The 19,152-nt window shown below is 47.6% G+C and overlaps 1 protein-coding gene across 1 annotated transcript in view; it reads right to left on the reverse strand.

Moving 5' to 3' along the window:
* Positions 1–19,152, reverse strand: part of AGBL3 (AGBL carboxypeptidase 3) — a 2,309,829-nt gene that overhangs the window by 602,876 nt on the left and 1,687,801 nt on the right. Inside the window, exon 15 of the mRNA XM_069628782.1 lies at positions 9,768–9,884. Within this exon, the coding sequence (XP_069484883.1) occupies positions 9,768–9,884 (117 nt within the window). The remainder of the gene's footprint in view (positions 1–9,767; positions 9,885–19,152) is intronic.

The following is a 19,152-nucleotide window of genomic DNA, read 5'->3' on the forward strand; positions in this document are numbered from 1 at the left end:
TCCACCGTTGCTATGTGTGTCGGGCCCACTGGCCTCCACAGTGCTGTGTGCTCCAGAAACATCTGTTGGTGTTGCATGTATCGTCGCCTGCCTGGGTGGAAGGGATTCTGGCTCCTCCTGCAGGCTGTGCACTGTGGATTCTGGCTCCTGCGGCAGGCGGTGCACTGGGAATTCTGCCTCCTCCTGCAGGCTGTGCACTGGGGATTCTGGCTCCTGCGGCAGGCTGTGCACTGGGAATTCTGCCTCCTCCTGCAGGCTGTGCACTGGGGATTCTGGCTCCTCCTGCAGGCTGTGCACTGGGGATTCAGGCTCTTCCTGCTGATGTGCCTGCTTGGCCGCAGGTGTTGTGGACTGCCGGGGGTCCTTGCTGGCAGGTGTTGGTGACTGCCGTGGGTCCTTGCTGGCAGGTGTTGTTGACTGCCGTGGGGCCTTGCTGACAGGTGTAGTAGACTGCCAGGGGTCCTTGCTGGCAGGTGTAGTAGACTGCCAGGGGTCCTTGCTGGCAGGTGTTGTGGACTGCTGGGGGTCCTTGCTGGCAGGTGTTGTGGACTGCTGGGGGTCCTTGCTGGCAGGTGTGGTTAACTGCCATGGGTCCTTGCTGGCAGGTGTGGTTAACTGCCGTGGGTCCTTGCTGGCAGGTGTAGTAGACTGCCGAGGGTCCTTGCTGGCAGGTGTAGTAGACTGCCGAGGGTCCTTGCTGGCAGGTGTTGTTGACTGCCGGGGGTCCTTGCCAGCAGTTGTTGGTGGGTTGTGGGGCTGCTGGGCAGCATGCGTTTCCTGGTGGCGGAGGGGGGGGCTGTGCGGTAGATGCTGTGGCACGCTCGGGTCTTGCTGTGGAGGTGGCTGGCTCCTGGCTAGAGACGGTGGATTCAAGGCAGCGGCGACATGCAGCAGTGGACCGGGGTGTGGCGACATGTTCACCCTTGCTGTCAGATTATGTGCCTGTGGGGGACAGTGAGGCATGGCATTAGTAACGGGTGTGAATCCATCTGACATACATTAATGCTAGTACAGTCAGAGTCATGTGCATTGTCATGGACATGTTGGAGGGCCTGGCATGGTGCACACATGAATGTGTGGGGATGCAGTGTGGGAGCATCCTTGTGGTGCGGCCATGGAGTGCGCTGTGTCTGTTGGCTGGGGTACTGGTTTCTAGTGGCTTGGGTGTTGTGGCCATGCCACAGGGGCTGTGGGACATGTGGAGTTTGTCAAACTGATGTGTTCCCATTGTGCACGTTGATGCATTGATGTTGGTTTGTGCATTGATGTTGACTCTGCGGGTATGGACATGGTGGGTGTGACAGGTGTGCAACTGGTGCCGGTGATGTGTGCATCTTGACATGAGGTGGCTTTGGCCATGTGGCGACACGGTGGTGACAGCAGCAGTTGGACAGTGATGTGTGTCTGTGTGCATGCAGATGGTGCTTGTGTGGGCAAAACAGGGGCATGTGGGGTGTGTCAGTGGGGTTTGTTGATTGTCTTCCTGGCAGGTACATTGTACTTGTGTGGAAGGAGGCTTTTGGTGGGTGGAAATGCAGCAGGGATTTGGTTCCACGTACTTGACATTTGGACTTCACCATTGGGGATACAAGGTGTGTGCTGTGACTTTGGGATTACCGTAACCGACACTCACAGTCATCATCGGATGTGGCTGCTCTAGTCTCCGCATCTCCTACTCCCTCTACGCTCTCCATGTGGAGTACGGTGCTGCAGGTCTCCTACCACGCCTGCAGTTTGATGGAGAATGGCACACCTCCTCCTGTGGCCAGCCCCTGGCTGCGCTCTGCAGCTAGGAGTTTGCAGATACAGAGACGTAGATCGTCCCACTTCTTCCGACAACCTCAGACGGTCCGGGATGTTGTCCCCACTGTTGAAACTTTGCGGGCCACTTCCTTCCAAATGCCCTTTTTTCTAAGTTGTGCTGGCCGCCGCAGATCAGCACAGAGCACCACATCAGCATGCTCCACAAGTGTGTCTGCCAACATGTTGAGCTCCTGCTCGCTGAAACGGGGTGTGCGGCGACGGACAGCACCTTTCCTAGCTGACATGTTCTTCTTCGTCGGTATCTACTTGGTTTTCCAGTTAGACTCCTGCAGAATGAGGATTGCAATGGACGGCATTTTAAAGATGGCTGCCGGTGCATTTCCCGTTCTTGCGCGATGATGATGTTTCCGGTGCCCGTAATACTAGTACCGGTAATTACACCATCGTGGGTGTCGGAGTCGGTGTCTGCAGCATCATATGCCGGTATCGGGGCTTTTAGGGCTGTTATAGGCATGCCGGTGCTACCTTTTTTCACCATGCTGGAATGTGCATGCTTGCTGACTCGGAATCTACTGTTCATTACGGCAGCAGTACTACACAAAAACGATAGTACCGGCATGCTAGTAATTTTCATTTTTTACCAGCAAACTCGTAATGAGGCCAGTGATTTAATGCACTGGAAGTAATTTTTGGTCTTTCCTGTTGGGACTCCTTTTGTTGTATTTATGTGGAATTGTTGTTGACCGTGTTTCATTATTTGACTTACCCCAATAAGTAGGACTTACTCATGGATTAATTCAGGTGGGATGCATGAACCAACTTTATAATATTACTGGGGATAATGTTACCCTTTTCCACTCTACACTGAGCCCCCCAACCTTCCATGTTTACTATGGACCACTCTTCATTTTTAGGTGGTTTGAGATAAGTAGACACATTAATACCCTCCAATGTTCTTTATTTTCGAACTACCACACATCATTAATTATTACAGAGAGCTGGATGCAATAAACATCTTTGAGTGCATTGCATTGCAAACACCCAGTAACACCATTTCGTAATGTGCTGATGTCATATGCTAAATATTGTGACATATTTCTTATGATAGGAAGCCAAATCAAAATGGTAACAGCATTAGTCAATCAACCACGAGGACGCTGGATGCCAGATCTAGTAAATATTAAGTGGGGTTAACCGGTCTACAGTAGTTGGTGAATATTTTGGCCCATTTTAGGTAGTACACACAGGGGGCTAACGAGAGAACATGATTTCATAAACATAAAATTAGGGAGATTTTCTTTTCCTATTTTTTCATTTAAATTAGAGAGACCCATTTAGTTGATTTATCTGGAACTACAATGCCACTGTGTATCGCATGCGAAAATACCTACTTTTGGGCAATTTATCAAGGAATAGAACAACATAAGAATTAGGTAAGCACAGCTGATATCAAATTGTGAATATTTTGATTGTTAGAGGATAGCCGCACAGGATTTTGGTTAATATGCTTTTTTATTATTTCTTCAAAAAAGAAATATGCAATATTTTGTTTTAAAGGAACATGTATCTTATTTGAACAAATAGATGGAAGACAGTAGTAAGTCATTGGTTGTGTTATCATCACTTTTTATAATTAAGTGTTTTAATGTTGGCCAATATCAGCAGCTTTGGAAATTCACATTAAGTGGGATTCATGTTTTACAAAATTGACGAAATCAAATGAATCGGAAATAAGTATACACAATATCAATTGGTTTGAGTTTCATTGATGAAATACTAAGTATGAGTTGTGTATAAGTGTGTATAAGAAGGTACTGCGATATTAAATTTAGTTTATGTAACGCTTACCTGGAATCCTGGGGAGCGTAATGCCAGCCTGTGGACCTATTACTCTGGCACTTTTAGAATTCCTTTTCTGTATAAACATCAATAACAACAATAGAACTGCTATAACATCTAATTTCTGAGAAGTTACTGTATAACTGTGTGCTTTGGAAATCCCTCCCTTCTCACCTGTGTTTATGTTTTGTGGAGCTCTCCATCCTGCTATTCTACAGGGGCACGTTGGAATGAAGAAACTTTAAACTTTGGAAGGCTGTTGTGTTGAATAGACTCTAGCCTTAATAATGTCCTTGCTTTTTCAGAATGTGTCTTTGGGTAAGTATCTGGTGAAAATATGATAGTCTTTTTGTTTTGGAATAGTGCCTACTTTGGAGAAATCTCTCTTACTAATATTTTCCTCTTTTATTGCAGGTTCTCGGAATTCAGAAAGGTTAATGGCTGTGGAATGACTGCGACGTTACTCAGGATGAAGAAACGTTTAACAAATGTAAGTTCGTCTGAACGGAGCAACTGCAGCCTTCAGAGGAGAGTGCGGTAACACTGTGCAGTGAAAACTTGGAGAAACTTCAGGTGCGTAACGTATTTAAACTTCTTCTTTCTTATAAGTTTGTTCGTTAATGAAATACCCTGTTTGTCTGCAGGTTTTCGGAAAGCTTAGGAGAAATTTCTTCAGACTATGCAGAGGCTGCTGAGGAAACTTCTAAATAAAGATACTGCGACTGGGAACGAACACTGCTGCTCGACGATGCTGCGGCTGTGAGAGAACTTCTGACAGGAGACGCTGCAGCTACGAACAAACACAGCTGACTGAGGGACCATTTCGGAGATCACTTTGGTTCGGTAAATCTTCTCTAGAATTATGGAATTCTGTTGTCTTTTCTGTGAAAACTAATGTCTCTTTTTTTCTCCTTTGACAGGTTCTGAGGAGAGACGCCGGTTGCATTACCCGCTGTCAGCGAAGCAGATGCTAAGCAAGCGCTTAGGTGGAGGCGGGGCTTAAGTAGCTCACTCTGCAATATGTATAGAGCGTACTGTTGGTTATCAATGGATCTTGCGGCGGCCATGTTTAGTGTATGACACCACTCTAAGCACTATGAGAGACTATGGGAGCATATGCTATGAATGATACAAATGCCAATTTTGCCAGGCTTGTAACCCCTTTTGACCTGCTGGCTGATGTGATGTGACTTGCTTCTCCTGCATACCTGAATGGGAACTGTGCTCACTGACTGGGATCATGACAGTTTAGGGGATGCTCCCCTGATTTTGTTTGCAATACGGACAATCTATAGGAATACAATTGTAGATGGATACAATGATAGTTTTATTTGAATTAAGAAAGGATTCAGGATAGGGAATGATTTGTCAATTTTCTTTTATCATAGATATTTTTGTAACCATATAAGAACCTTGAAGAAGACGAGAGAGGGATGCACCGGAAATACGATTGTGAAATTAATTGGACACTTTTTGCTCATGAACGGTTGAATGTGACAATGTAACGTTTTGATGGACTCAAGTGAAGATTACCATTATCCAAGTGAATCAACACAAAAGAGGACTCAAGAGTCATTGGAAATGGACAAAGCAAGACACCCTTTATTACTGGTTTGAAACCACATCAACAGACAATAGCCTACTAGCCCACCACCTATATCTAACCCAACTCACCTGCAATTCGCCCTCCCCTTATATCTCCCTATGGTCAGGCCCCTCACAATACACATCACATCCGTTTGACCTCTCCCAAAAGACATAATAATAACCCTTTTTGTTCTTTCCCATAGTCTGTCTTCTGTTTCCAGCCCACCTCCCGTCTACACGTGATCCTCTGCTTCCAGGACAGTCGCTCTAGTCTAACTATATCCGGCATGGTCCTCCTTAGGTGAGGTGTGAGGGCCACAGCCCCTGAGGTTCTTTGGCCAAACATAAGTACTCATTGGTCGAACAGGTCTGGGCCGGCATAATCCAGGATGGAGATACAGGTGGTTTTCACCCAGTGCTCTGAGAACTTTTGAAAGCACTGCTTCAGCAGTCCTACATCACATGTCTGTTTTAAGGAGTCCTTAGGGCAAGCATTGACTAAAGTCAATACGGGTGTTTCCCGATCCAATGTCTGCTAGAATTTAAAGAAAAATAATACAGACTTGGGCCTTATAGACAAGCAACACTTTGAGCATTCCAATATATCCCCAGATTCCCCCCATATAATCATTTACCCCCAGAGGTGTTCACTGTCATCTCATGCCTTTACAGTGTCATCACAACATGAACCATGTTTCCCCTCCCCAGGGGGTCTTCAGCATTAGCACTAGTCATACTGTATTGGAAATTGTTTATATCAAAAGGTGCTTTGACATCAAGGGTGGTTTCCCTGCTCCTTGCTTTTGTATTTATTTCATTGTACACAGAATTAAATTTAAAAAACAGATTTAACTTTGATGTAGAGGTTCCACTCAGACTGAATATAGATGCAGGTTTCTAGATGTTACCATGCTTTATTAAGTGTTCACAGTGAATCTATTTTCATTGCTCATTTATTCATAGTAGCCCTATATTAACTCTGCACCCCTCCAGAGTCTAAGCTTTGCTGCTCTGCTCCCTACGTTGATTGGTTTTGTCTAGAATTCAGTGTCTTTCTCTTTCACCATAATAGGTTGGTCAACCGAAATTCACCCTCAGCAACACACCACACAGATTAGAGGAGCCACCAGAGCACAATATGCAGAGTCCATGTACAGTTCTGATCTGCTGATTTGGTCTCTTTTTGAAGGGGAGGACTTGTAGTTTTCATAAAGCTAGGATACGTTCTACAAGGTTCCATCTCTGAATCCCATGGTTTACATGTATTTATCTGGAAACACAGAGGAGAGCATGAAATGATGGGAACTCAGGGAAAAATCACAAAGACTGAGCTGAACTGTGACTGATGAGTCTGGAACTTTCCTTGGAAATCAACTTGCTTTTATTTGCATTTGGTAGGGAATTTCCCCAGTAAATTCCTGTCTGACGCTTCTTTGCATATTTTGGTAAAAAGCTTAGGTCTAAGTCTTGCTCTTTTTCCTTCATTTTCACTCCCATCCTTCCATTTAATATGGCAGTTTTCTTGAACTATGCTGCTTAAATTATTTTTATTAACCTGCCCTGCATTTCTTTTAATTCTTTATGCAAAGGTCTGTGGCCCTAAACTCCTGCACCTTTTTCCTGAGTCACACCCCATCTGCGCATAGTCTGGTGATCACAGAGAAGGTGTTATGGCTTATATTGGTGGGTTCATTGAGTATCCAAGAGGGTTGCAGTGTTAAACATGGTGCCCAAAATACATAGTTAAAATCTGCATAACTGTGATCTGTGGTGGCTAGATGAGCGCTAAGCTAAGGAGGTCTGTTCTGTGCCTGGTCCTGTCCATGAACAAAAGTGAGCCCAGAGCTGGAACATTTAATAGAGGCACACTGGCTACATAATTTAAACCTGAACATTAGTCCGAAGAAATGAATCAGTGAGGGTGCGCATGTTTGTTTTACAAAATAACATTTAATTCTATTGCATCTGCTTTTAAAAATATATCTATATTTATATACTTTTAGAAATGGGATAAATATAAAGTACATCCATAAAGCCCATTTCTACATTATTACAATGCCAATAATTCATGATGTTCACCACCATCACACTAACAACAGTACACTTACCCAACCTGTCTATGAACTACATCTTAAGAAGTGGGTGACAGCCACATGGGGTTAATCAATGTAATATGAGTAGAGGCTGCAACTGACACTTGGGATGCAGACAGTATAGAAACAAGTATACCAGGAAGGATATCGATGATTTGACAGAATCCTGCATTTTCGAATTCCAAATTGCCAAATTGTGACAATGCCGAATTCACGATGCGAGACTCGGTCAACTAAGGATTCCCCACCGACCCCCCACCTTACCTGCTGGCGGCGCAACTCGTGTGCCGCAGACTCCTCCATCCCTCTGGAACGCCGGTTCCCTTCACTCAGATGGATGGGAACCGGTGCCGCAGCCCCTTTTTTTTCTTTCTTTCTTCTCAAATGCCTCTGATGCCATTGTAGTGAACAAGGGTGCGCGGGACACACCCACAATCCCTGCTCCCCTTGTTCACAATAATGGCACCGAATGGGAGATTTGTTCAATATTTTAGGCTGTTTGAAATTTTCATTCAGCTGAAATTCAAACAAATCTCCCATTCGGTTTTTTAAATTTGAAATTTTATATTGATACCTATCAGGAGTGAAGAAGACCAGCATTAGAGGATTAACCCGAACCACCATGTAAGTCAACATGGCAAGCAAATGTTTTGTGGGAAGCTTTAGGTGGTTAGCCAAAATATGGTCAAAGAGCCTAAGCATTGCCTGCTACAAGCAGCTTGGAGAATGTCCCACATCCGAAACGCACCAGAAGAACCCAGATGAGAAGGAGCCCATACCGAAAACAGTTAGCGTCCTTCTAATACATGCTGCAACTGCAAATAACAATGGTACTTGGTAAACAGGATGAATCGGTCACTTAAGATGCTTAGATTTGTAAGGGTGCTTACTCTGAATTTAGAAAGGGTGTGCACAAGAACATATTCACCGGGATTGGTGTAACAAAGACAGAATGAGAGCAACACATCCAAAAGATTACACTTGTTCTGGTGGAAGGAAACAAGACAGACATTTCAGGCATGATACAAGACCAATGGGCATATGTCAAGCTTCTGCCTGAGTTTAGAGGAAACACTTTAAAAAGCAGTGAGCATTGCAATGGAGCCCTAAAATCCCCATACTGGTATGCGTTGTGAAACCTTTCTGGCGGCTAGTAATACCCAGTTATTTTTCAATTTGTGGTTGGGTCACCAGCGTGCAGTGGGGTGAATCAGCAGATCAAACAGGCTCCTTTCTAGATCGTGGAAATTTCTCTCAGGAAGTTTCCAGACAGTCTCTTAAATAGTAGCACTGGAAATATAGAAGGGGCGGTAGGAGAAATCCTGCTCTGCTTCAATGGTTCCAGACGGTTGCTGGAATAGGTAACTGATTGTGCTAAGATACAGTGGGTTATACATTGCAGAAGGATCAAGGGATGCAGACTTGCAGTCTCCCTAAACATCCCTACAAGATCTTTTCACACAAGCATAGTTCCCTCAGGAAAGAAACAGAAGCATCCCTTGGTTGCTCTGGTTGATTAAATCACCCTATAACCCATTGCTTGCAAAGGAAGCAGAAAAAATAATTAGGTAGCTTCTTGATGGGCTCCAGACATCACTTGAATTAAAGCTCTTTCTACTATCTGCACTCATCTGGGCTCTTAATGTGAGACTTCAGATGCATTCCAGGCAGTCAACACATGGCACTCCATATTCAAAAGTTTTGTTTGTACTATAATAAGGGTATCTTTTTGTTGCATGTTTTCTGCTATGGATTGTTTGGGTATTTTTATCAACCAAGCAAACATGGGAAGGCCCACAATGCTGATTTCTCTTGGACCCTGTGCTTGGCTAGCAAATTTGTGAACACACATGTGAACAGAAGAGCGAACACAGACGTTTTGCAGATTTGCCTTAAATATGTTTTCCCATTGCAAATACGTTATCTTAGTCTCTTCCAAGTTACTTTATCATAATACATTATTTTCACTGTATTTGTAAATTGTACTCACTATTCTCCACTCTTCCTTTCAGGCACCATGGTACAAATAGAAGGTGTGCCATTCTTCTTGATTCACATGGAGCTTTCTGTAAACCAGACTGGGAAAATCTAAATTTGATCTTGGTGTTGAGCTCAGTGTACTGAACTATTAGCTCAACTTCAGAGTCAAATGGATTTAGCAGAGGTAGAAGTTTCGCAAGTATTTCATAACAGAAATCCTGTAGTCTTGGGGTAGAAGGTATGGCTGGTGTGGGATTCAATGTATGAATCAAAACTATTGATAAGGACAGGGTTAGAATATTTAACTGCATATCCCTCAAATATCTCTGGAACTCACCAGTGTTCTGTTTAGGCCAATGCAAGTGTAGCTAGATACTAAGGATGTTCCAAAGACGACACTTTGGATAGGAAAAGTACCCATGACAGCATATTTTGGTAGCATTGTGTAATACATATAACAGGCAAGCAAGCAATTCCCGGTCATGAAAAAGCCAAAAACCAAACCTTTTTGCCGCTTAAGTCATTTAAGAAGCTTCGGTCATTCAAGTTGGAAATTTGCATCTTCTCCAGATCATCAATGTTCTCCCTGTGGCGGGTATGCATCTGAGAAGATAAAAACCTCTGAAAAAAGTTAAACACATTTTGTTTTGAATCCTATACACTGCTCTTAAATGAGACCTCTTAGGAAAGCTGCATTTATTACAAAATGAACGTACGAATACATCAAGCAGAATGTAGGCAGAGATTACTCCATAATCAGAAGGCAAACATTTGCATACTTGAGACACTACTTTATAACCTTGATCCAGCAAGATATAAAGGCCTAACATACAAAATGCATTGTCGAGACCCGGTGTGCGTTCAAAGGAAGTTACTTAAAATCTTGCAAGAAATGAGTTCCACAGATACATTGTCTCTCCAGAGCTGTGTGACCATTTGATTTTGCATGTTTTATATCGAAAACTACAATCAGAGTTTAAGAAGGAACAAGTTACTTACCTGTAACTGTTGTTCTCCAGCATGGGTCTGGCATGGATTCACATGCTCATGAATATTCCCCATCGTCAGGCTGGGAATCCTCGGTAAAGAAAAAATCAGTTCCAGTTTCGTTTCTGAACTCTCTCTCTCCTAATAACCAATCATTGGTCTCTGGGTCTTACTGCCCCCAGCCAATGACTGCCCTCTACCTAAGCCCCTCCTCTGGCAGCCATCCTCCGATTTGGTAGCACGTAAAGTGTCAGTAGGACCAAGTGAAGAGCTGCAGAGGGGTAGGAGGGAGGGTTCGCATGTGAATCCATGCCAGACCCATGCTGGAGAACAACAGTTACAGGTAAGTAACTTGTTCCTTCTCCAGCATGGGGTCTGGCATGGATTCATATGCTCATGAATACAAGAATACATAGCAGTACACACATGCACAACCACGGGAGGTGGCAAGGCTCAACATTAAGCATTTCATCAACTCAACATTAAGCATCTCTTACCTCCTCACCAGGCCCACCTTCAGGCAAACAGGTTGCGCAGCACTGCCTGGCCGGCTTTGGCTCCTCCCTGGAATCCCGGTTGACGCAGTAGAATCTTGTGAAGGTGTGCGTCGACCTCCACGTAGCAGCCCTGCAGATGTCCAGCAGGCGCACACCAGATAGGAACGCCGTGGTAGCAGCGATCGCTCTGGTAGAATGGGCTCTCGAACGGCCGGCAACAGTCGTTTTGCCAACTGGTGAAAATGCATGATGCAGCCAGAGAGCCATCTGGAAATGGAAGCCTTTGGGAGGGCCTTCCCTTGGTTGTGATGTCTTCCGAAAACTCTTTGTGCGGTCCACGTAGAACTTCAGCGCTCTAGCTACATCCAGCGAGTGAAAAGTCCTCTCAGCCGGTGACGAAGGCGACGGGAAGAAAACCGGTAACACCAAGGGCTCGTTGAGATGGAAGTCCAACGGCACCTTGGGCATGAAGGAGGGGTGCGTCCTCAGCACCACCCTCGTCTCAGGGAAAGTCAGGTATGGAGGCTTGCCCTCTCCTGCAAGCCTCGATCTCTCCCACTCGTCGTGTGGAGGTGATGGCCACAAGAAACGCTGTTTTCCACGACAGGAACTTCAAAGGCGCCGAATGCAGAGGCTCGAATGGCAGCCCCATGAGCCTGGTTAGCACCACGTTGAGCTCCCACGCTGCTGCCGGAGCCTTCACCGGCGGGAACGATCTGAACTGTCCCTTCATGAACTCCTTCACCAGGCGATGGGACCACAGAGATGAGAGCCCCCGAGTTCTGGTATAGCGGGAGATAGCCGCCAGGTAGATCTTGATGGAGGCATGCGCCAGCCCCGCCTTGGCCAGTGACAATAATTATGGCAGCACTTGAGGGGCCGTAATCCGCAGGGGGTTAATCTTCTGTGCCCGGCACCAGACAGAGAACCTCTTCCGTTTGTGTCCATAGCACTTGAGAGTTGAGGACGCCCTTGCCTTTGCAAGCACCTCCTTGCAGTCTGCCGGGATATCGTACCCTCCAAACTCTAGTGCTGCAGGAGCCAGGCCTGTAAGTTCAGCGACCCCGGGTCATGATGGAGGATGGTGCCTCCTTCTCTGGTGAGGAGATCCACGTCCGTCAGCAGTTTGACTGGGGGGGACGCTGACAAGTTCAGAAGGTCCGGGAACCAGATCTGTCTCGGCCACGCCGGTGCGACGAGGATCATCCTGCACCGGGACTGCTTGAGTTGGTTGATGAGTCGCAGCAGCAACGGCAACGGCGGAAACGCATACAGGAACAGGCCGTCCCAGGGGAATGAGAAGGCATCGCCCATGCTCCCCGGCTGGGGAAACCTGCTGGCGAATCTCTGGCACTTGGTGTTCGTCGCCGTCGCGAATAGGTCGATCTGGCGATTGCCCCATCGTTGGAATAGCCGATCCACTTGCTCCTGCCGCAGTTCCCACTCGTGGCACAAGCGCAGCTCCCTGCTGAGTGAGTCGGCGATGGTGTTCTTTATTCCTGCCAGGTGGGTGGGCACCAGAAACATACCCTGAGCGACGGCCGAGTGCCACAGATCCTGGGCCTCCTTGGTTAGAGCTGGGGATCTGGTGCCTCGTTGCTTCCGGATGTAGAACATCGTGGTGGTGTTGTCGGTGAAGATCCTCACCACCTTGCCCTTGAGGGACGGAAGGAATGACCTGAGGGCCCAGAACACGGCTCGGAGCTCCAGGACGTTGACGTGTATTGACCTCTCCTCCGGGAGCCAAAGGCCTCTTGCGTGGAGATCTCCGGTGTGCGCTCCCCATCCCTCCATGGAGGCATCCGTCGTCACCGTCTCCTGATGTGCTGGGGTCTGGAAGTCCGTACCCGCCGCCAGATACGCGCGGGTGCCCCACCAGTGGATCGCTTGGCAGAAGGGCTCGTTGAGCGAGATCCTGTCTTCGAAGCTGCCCGCCGCTTGCATCCAACGAAGGTCGAGGAACTCTTGCAGTGGACGCATCCGTAGCCTGCACAGGCGCACTAGGTAGATGCATGAGGACATCATGCCGAGAAGGGACTTGATGGACCTCACCATGGCCACGTCCATGGCCAACAGCCGCTGCACCTTGCCCAGGATGGCCTTCGTCCTTTCCTCCGACGGAGAGGCCAATTGCGCTACTGTGTCGAGCTTCGCTCCCAGAAACAGTGTGACCTGCGACGGAACCAGGTGGGTTTCGAGAAGTTGATGGAGAATCCCAGATCTGTGAGCAGTTGGACGGTCTTCTGTGTGTGCCCGGCAGCGAGTTCTCTTGTCCTTGCTCGGATGAGCCAATCGTCCAGGTAGGGGTAGACGTGGATCCCCTGCAGGCGCAGCCGCGCCACCACTGGTGCTAGGCACTTGGTGAATACCCTGGGCGCCGACTTCAATCCGAAAGGAAGGGCCTTGAACTGGTAGTGCCGCCCTTGGACTACGAATCTGAGAAACTTTTGATGTCCTTTTAGAATGGGGATGTGAAAGTAGGCATCCTCCAAGTCCAGCGACAATAGGAAGTCGCCTTCCTCCAGCTTTCCCAGCACGTGCTGGAGGGTGACCATCCGGAACTTCTGGGCCTTGATGTACTTGTTTAAACAACGCAGGTCCAGGATGGGTCGCCAACCGCCAGTCTTCTTTCTTATGAGGAAGTATTGTGAGTACACTCCAGAGCCCCGGAGCCTCTTTGGGACGAGCTCAATGGCTCCTTTCTTCAGCATCGCCCTTACTTCCAGCAGCAGTTGAGGGACATGGTTTTCCTTCCTGGCCACAGGTGGAATGCGGGGGCACTTTTTTAGGAACTCTAGAGTGTGTCCGTGGGCCAGGGCATCCAGCACCCATCGGTCAGTGGAGATGGAATCCCACACGCTGACGAACTTCACCAGCCGGCCTCCCACTGGGGTGCTCAGGTGGGGGCCCGATGCTACGGCCGGTTCAGTCCTGCTTGGCAGCGGCCTTGCTGCCTTGGCCTCCTTGGCGACGACGACATCCTCCTTGCCGCGCCCTCTGTAGGCCTCCTGCGACGAGGAGCGGGCCGCCTGGCGGTACGTCAAGGAGCCGCCGCCGAATCCTTTGGAGGCACCTTGCTTGCCTCCAGAGTTCCAAAAGGGCGGCCATCATTGCTGCAAAACTCCCAAGGCCCGAGCCGTCTCCGTATCAGCCTTGATGGCCTGCAGTGACTCGTCCACTGTCTTGCCAAACAGGTTGTTCCCATCGAGGGGCATGTCCAAAACTCTGGTTTGCACGTCCTGGCGGAAATCGGTCGCCTTGAGCCAACCACGCCATCGAAGACAAACACTGTTGCCCAACTGGCAGAAACCGGTGTCAGCAATGTCCGTGGCCACCGTCATGGCGTGGTCCGACACCGCCTCGCCTTCCTGCAGGATCTCCAGGGCCTCCGCCCTCTTGTCATCCAGGAGGAAGTCCAGCAGAGGAGCGATCTTAAACCAAAGCTCCCTGTCGTAGCGGGCCACAATCGCTGGGACGTTGGCCACTTTAATCGACATTGCCGCCGACGAGATGACCCGTTGTCCCATGGCGTCCTGTTTCTTCCCCTCGCTGTCTGGCGGGGAGGTTGAAGTTGAAGCCATAGCCCCCGCCGCTTTCTTCTTGGCCGCCGCCGAGACAACCTAATCCGGGGTTGGCTGCGCCCTAAGGCACAAAGGGGTGGAATCCGGCACCCAGTACTTCTTCTCGTACCGTTCTCTCTTGGCAGGAGTCGTGGACGGGTTCTTCAGGAGCGACAGCCACTCGTCCCAGGACCGTCGTCCTCTTGGCCTCACACCGTTGATAGAGGAGGCCTTCCTTCTTCTGTTCTTCGGGGCAGAGCTCGAAGAGCTCGGATGCCCTGGCGATCATGGCGTGGAAGGAGCCAATTTCGTCGGGCGGGGAGGCCTGAGAAGGTGGTGATGGAAGGCCCATCCCGTCATCACCATCATCTACATCCGTCCCCTTCATGGCCGTCTCTGTTCCTGTGTCATCCCTAGGATCAGGGCAAGGAGATGAAGGCTGTGAGGGACGTGCAGGCTGGAAGGGCAAGGGGGGATGAACTCTCCTCCGCTTGCTTGGAGGGCTTCCCGACGGGCCAGGCTCCGCTGGATCGTCCGTTGGGGGTAAGGGCAACCTCGTCCTTATCTCCATACATAATGCTTGGATCGCCATCAAGATGGCTCCCAATTTGTCCTGTGGCCCGGGTACAGGCTGCGACGGGCGCGACGGTTGGGGAGTGGAATCCTCCACCTCCACAGGAACCCCGTCGGTACCACCGTCGCCCTCTTCGTCCGCCTCATCGGGATCCCTCCCGTGGGACCGGACCTCCTCGAACTTCTTGGTCAGGATCTTCACGACTCCTGCCAGCTCCTCTTCAGAGGCTGTATCCATGTCCGTGATTGCCACTGCCCCCCCCCCTCTTTTTCAACCAGGGTTCTCACGGGGGTCTTATCGATGGGTTGAAAAGAGGATTCCCTACACGATGGCAGGGAAACTCTGGGCCCCGAGGTCGCCTCCACTGGGGTAGCCTCCACAGGCTTCGCCAGGGCTGCCACGACTCCTTCGATAGAGGCCTTAGCCGGGTGAATCAAGGCCTTTACGACTTTAGGCGCGCTTAAGGCCTTCACCTTGGGGGGGGGGAGGGTCACCGCCTCGCTCCCCCTCGGCTTTCTCTGTCGGATCGACCGGAACTTCTCCAGAAGCTTACCCGAGTTCTCTGATTTCCTCTTCCCCGAGCCAGAGCGTTTGCTCGTGGATGGTGGCGTCGGTGAAAGTGCGCCCTGCCTGGCAGCCGAGGAGCCTGACTGTTCGGCGCTCCCGGTGCCCGCGGACTCGCAGTGCTTTGCCTTTTGTTGGGCCCATGTTGCCGGAGTGCCCTCAAAGGACTTAGAAGACCGCTCGGACCTCTTCTTCTTACCTACCGCTGGGCTCTTCCCTTCCAGCCAGTTGGTGAGGCGGATACGCCGATCCCTCATGGTCCGCTCCGACATGTTCTTGCAAAACGCACAGTCCTTCTCCACGTGCGTTTTGTCTTTGTGAAGGCAGTAGAGGCATCTAAAATGCTCATCCTCCTTGAAGATATTCTGCAATCCGCATCCAGGGCAGTTCTTGAACAGCTTGGATCCGGGCGTCGTGTTTCCTTTGTCCTGGGCCATGTCCACGCAGGATAGGCCCCAAAGATCTTCTGGAATCTTCCAAGAAGCAGAACTCGACAAAAACTTTGCTCTTCAGGGGCGTAGAAAATTCCGAAACGGGTCCCCGTTGATCGGAAGTAGAAACGGTGGAGCTTGAGACTCGATTGACCGAAAACATTAGATGAAACTCTTTGAAAAATTACAAAACGCAGTAAAAGCTCGAGAGATTTAGCACGAGGACTCGCAACACTTGAATGTGTGGTAAAAATCTGAGAATGGCTGCCAGAGGAGGGGCTTAGGTAGAGGGCAGTCATTGGCTGGGGGCAGTATGACGCACAGACCAGTGATTGGTTATTAGGAGAAAGACAGTTCAGAAACAAAACTGGAACTGATTTTTTCTTTACCGAGGATTCCCAGCCTGACGACAAGGAATATTCATGAGAATGTGAATCCATGCCAGACCCCATGCTGGAGAATATCAGATTTGCCTTTGTTCTTACAAGAGAACGAAGGAAGGGAGTGTAGCATAGTAAAGTTTGACATCTTGCAACATAATAAGATTAGCACCACAATTTGTTTCCCAGCAATTGATGTATGACCATCATCAAACTGTAAAGACCATGTGAGAAACATTTCAATTACTATGGCATTATTAGATCCCATTGATTCCCCCTTGGGCACTTATAACCACAGACCTCAAACATGCCCTAGTATCTGACTTTGACAAAGCCTTTTCTACATTTATCTACTTCAGCAGACATTTATCCTCTAAGCAAACCATCTTATCACAATTCTGGAATGGGTTGTCATGAATCAATTACAACCCTTTCTTGAAGGCACAATCTGCTGAATTCTCTCCAGGGCGATAGTAGTCATAAAGGGGGCTAGAATCAGTGGTGGTATCCACTTTGGATGATCTTAGAGGAGTAGTTCACCATGACATTACCATTGCCCTGGTGCTTCTCAATATGGCAAGTGCCTTCAAAACTGTTGTCCATATGATTTTGGTTGCAGCCTCTTGTCCACAAAGCTCAGAATAAGGACTTCCTTTCTGGTCACTATTCAGATGTCTCTTCCTCTATTCAAATGAAAAATGTCTCCACTTACCTTAGCCTCATCATTTTCATTCTTCTGTTTTCATCAACTAATTAGAATCCTTTTGATCTGATCCTTTGCTTTGCTGTAGAAAATGATGCTGATAATGTAACAATATTTGTTAATCTAGCATAAAAGAGCATCCCAGATTGTCTCTGCACAAGGGGCATGTGTTTTTGATGTATAGTTTTAATTAGTTTGATCTCATCCACCAAAAACAGAGATACCTGTGAAAAGACCCGCAACTCAACCTCTAATGTTCCTCTTTGTGGCCAGCAAATCTGTGTCCTATACTTATCCATGCACACAACTGTGTAACCCAGGGAGAGATTTTTGACTTATAACTCTATGGGGTCACTGGTGGATTGATTTGTGAAATCTGGACATAACAGTACCTAGCTTCTGGGAAGTCTATTTCTATAACGGTTATACAAGATGCATCAAGTAACTGAGAAGGAGCCCACAAGCTATCACAGAACATTCTTCCTGCATTGCCTCCCAATCCCTTGTATTGGTAGATTCTAGTTCCTGCTTTTCCATTCCCTTGTCTTCCCCTTGCTCATGTCCTTTCTTTCCAGCAGACAAAGGTCTGGATACCCCTTGCAGGGACACAGTACACAACTCCACGGACAAGCGCAGGCTCCTGTAACAAGCATATTAAGATAACATTTGGCAAAGTATACAATACGTCAAAGATACATTACAGTATGCTGCAGTGCATCCCATTCTATTGTGGTCCTTGAAAGTGTCCACAGTGCCAACAAAGTAGTTGTCCGCAGGGGTTGCTTTCAGAGTGTCAGTCCCTCTCAGGGCTGTAGGAGTCCAAGTGGTGCTCTGATGCATATTTCTTAACCATGCATTTTCTTTTTTTTTTAAAAAAGTGTATTAATTTATGTATTTTATTTTCTAGGCTATGCAGAGTCTTTAAGCAATAGGAAGCAAATGAAAAGGCAGCACGTTGGTGCTATATAAATCACAAAACAAATACAAAATTAAAAAATCTATTTTATGGAAGTCACTATTTCTTTCAAAGGATGAAATATGCCTCAGTTGCCAAAAAAGCCCCACATCTTTCCTCCAGTCAGCTCCTCTTAATGAAAGGAAAGAGCACTTGGCCCCAGTATGGAATGGAGAAAGGGTGTGAAGGATGAAGTCCTCTTCCCTTTGATTTCTGGGCCTTGTCCTTCAAATATGCTTTCCATTCACATTTTGCCAGTCAATCTCCAGAGCAGTAGACTTCAAATCTAGAAGCATGGAGTCCGGAGCAGGGTGTGTGTAGACACAAACACACACACACACTTTGAGAAATGCTACTTTTGCAGTGCTGTTTTGCTGGGTTTCATGATTATTGTATATTGTGCTAGGCAATGGCATGTTTTTGCTATGTGACTGCACTGTGCTATTTTCGTTCTGCCCGGATTTGAAATGCTATGCTCACTTTGGTTTGGTATGTGACAATGTGTTACATTATGCAACAGTATGTCATGTTTAAGCAGCAAGGTGTGTATGTTATTATGTATGTGATTTGTTCCCAAAGCGAAATCCATGCTAACCTGAATATATGCTTTACCTTACACCTTTCTTCTTTTGCTTTTAGGCGGTTGCCTTCCCCATATCAAACCCGTTTAGACTTCCATTTCCCCCTTATTGCATCTAAACCAAACTCTGCTCCACTGTTAGGCAGAAACCTGTGCAGTTCCCTTAGGGACCACTGCAAAAGATTTAAGACTACAGGTGTTTGGCAGTAAACCCACTTGGTAGCAGTTTGTACCACACAGATTCACTTGGTAGCTGTGGCTGAGCAGTCAGACTTCCCTCAAGAAGAGTTAGGCAGTATATAGAGTATACACAATAGGTACAGAGATACAGTAGCACAAGCAAACACGGACCAGAGCTTTGGTGTAAAAGTATATAATTATTTATTTAAAGACACACTTGTAAATTACACTAGCACAAAGAGATAAGTAAATTCAGCACACAGTCACTATTATATATATACAACCCTAATTGCTTATTAGACAAGTCTTATTGAGAAACACCACTTATTTTCAGACAGAGGTGAGCGCTTAACATAAGATGGCACTCTAATAAGTTATTAAAATGGGAGGGAAAAAGGCAGAGTTATGGAAGCACACAAATTTCAATACTTTTCAACGAACCACAGAAAGGCAGGATAGGCAGAGTTCTACTGGAGAG

This window comes from Ambystoma mexicanum, chromosome 12 (assembly GCF_040938575.1).
Source record: "Ambystoma mexicanum isolate Mex_15411 chromosome 12, UKY_AmexF1_1, whole genome shotgun sequence".
Classification (NCBI taxonomy): Eukaryota; Metazoa; Chordata; class Amphibia; order Caudata; family Ambystomatidae; genus Ambystoma; species Ambystoma mexicanum.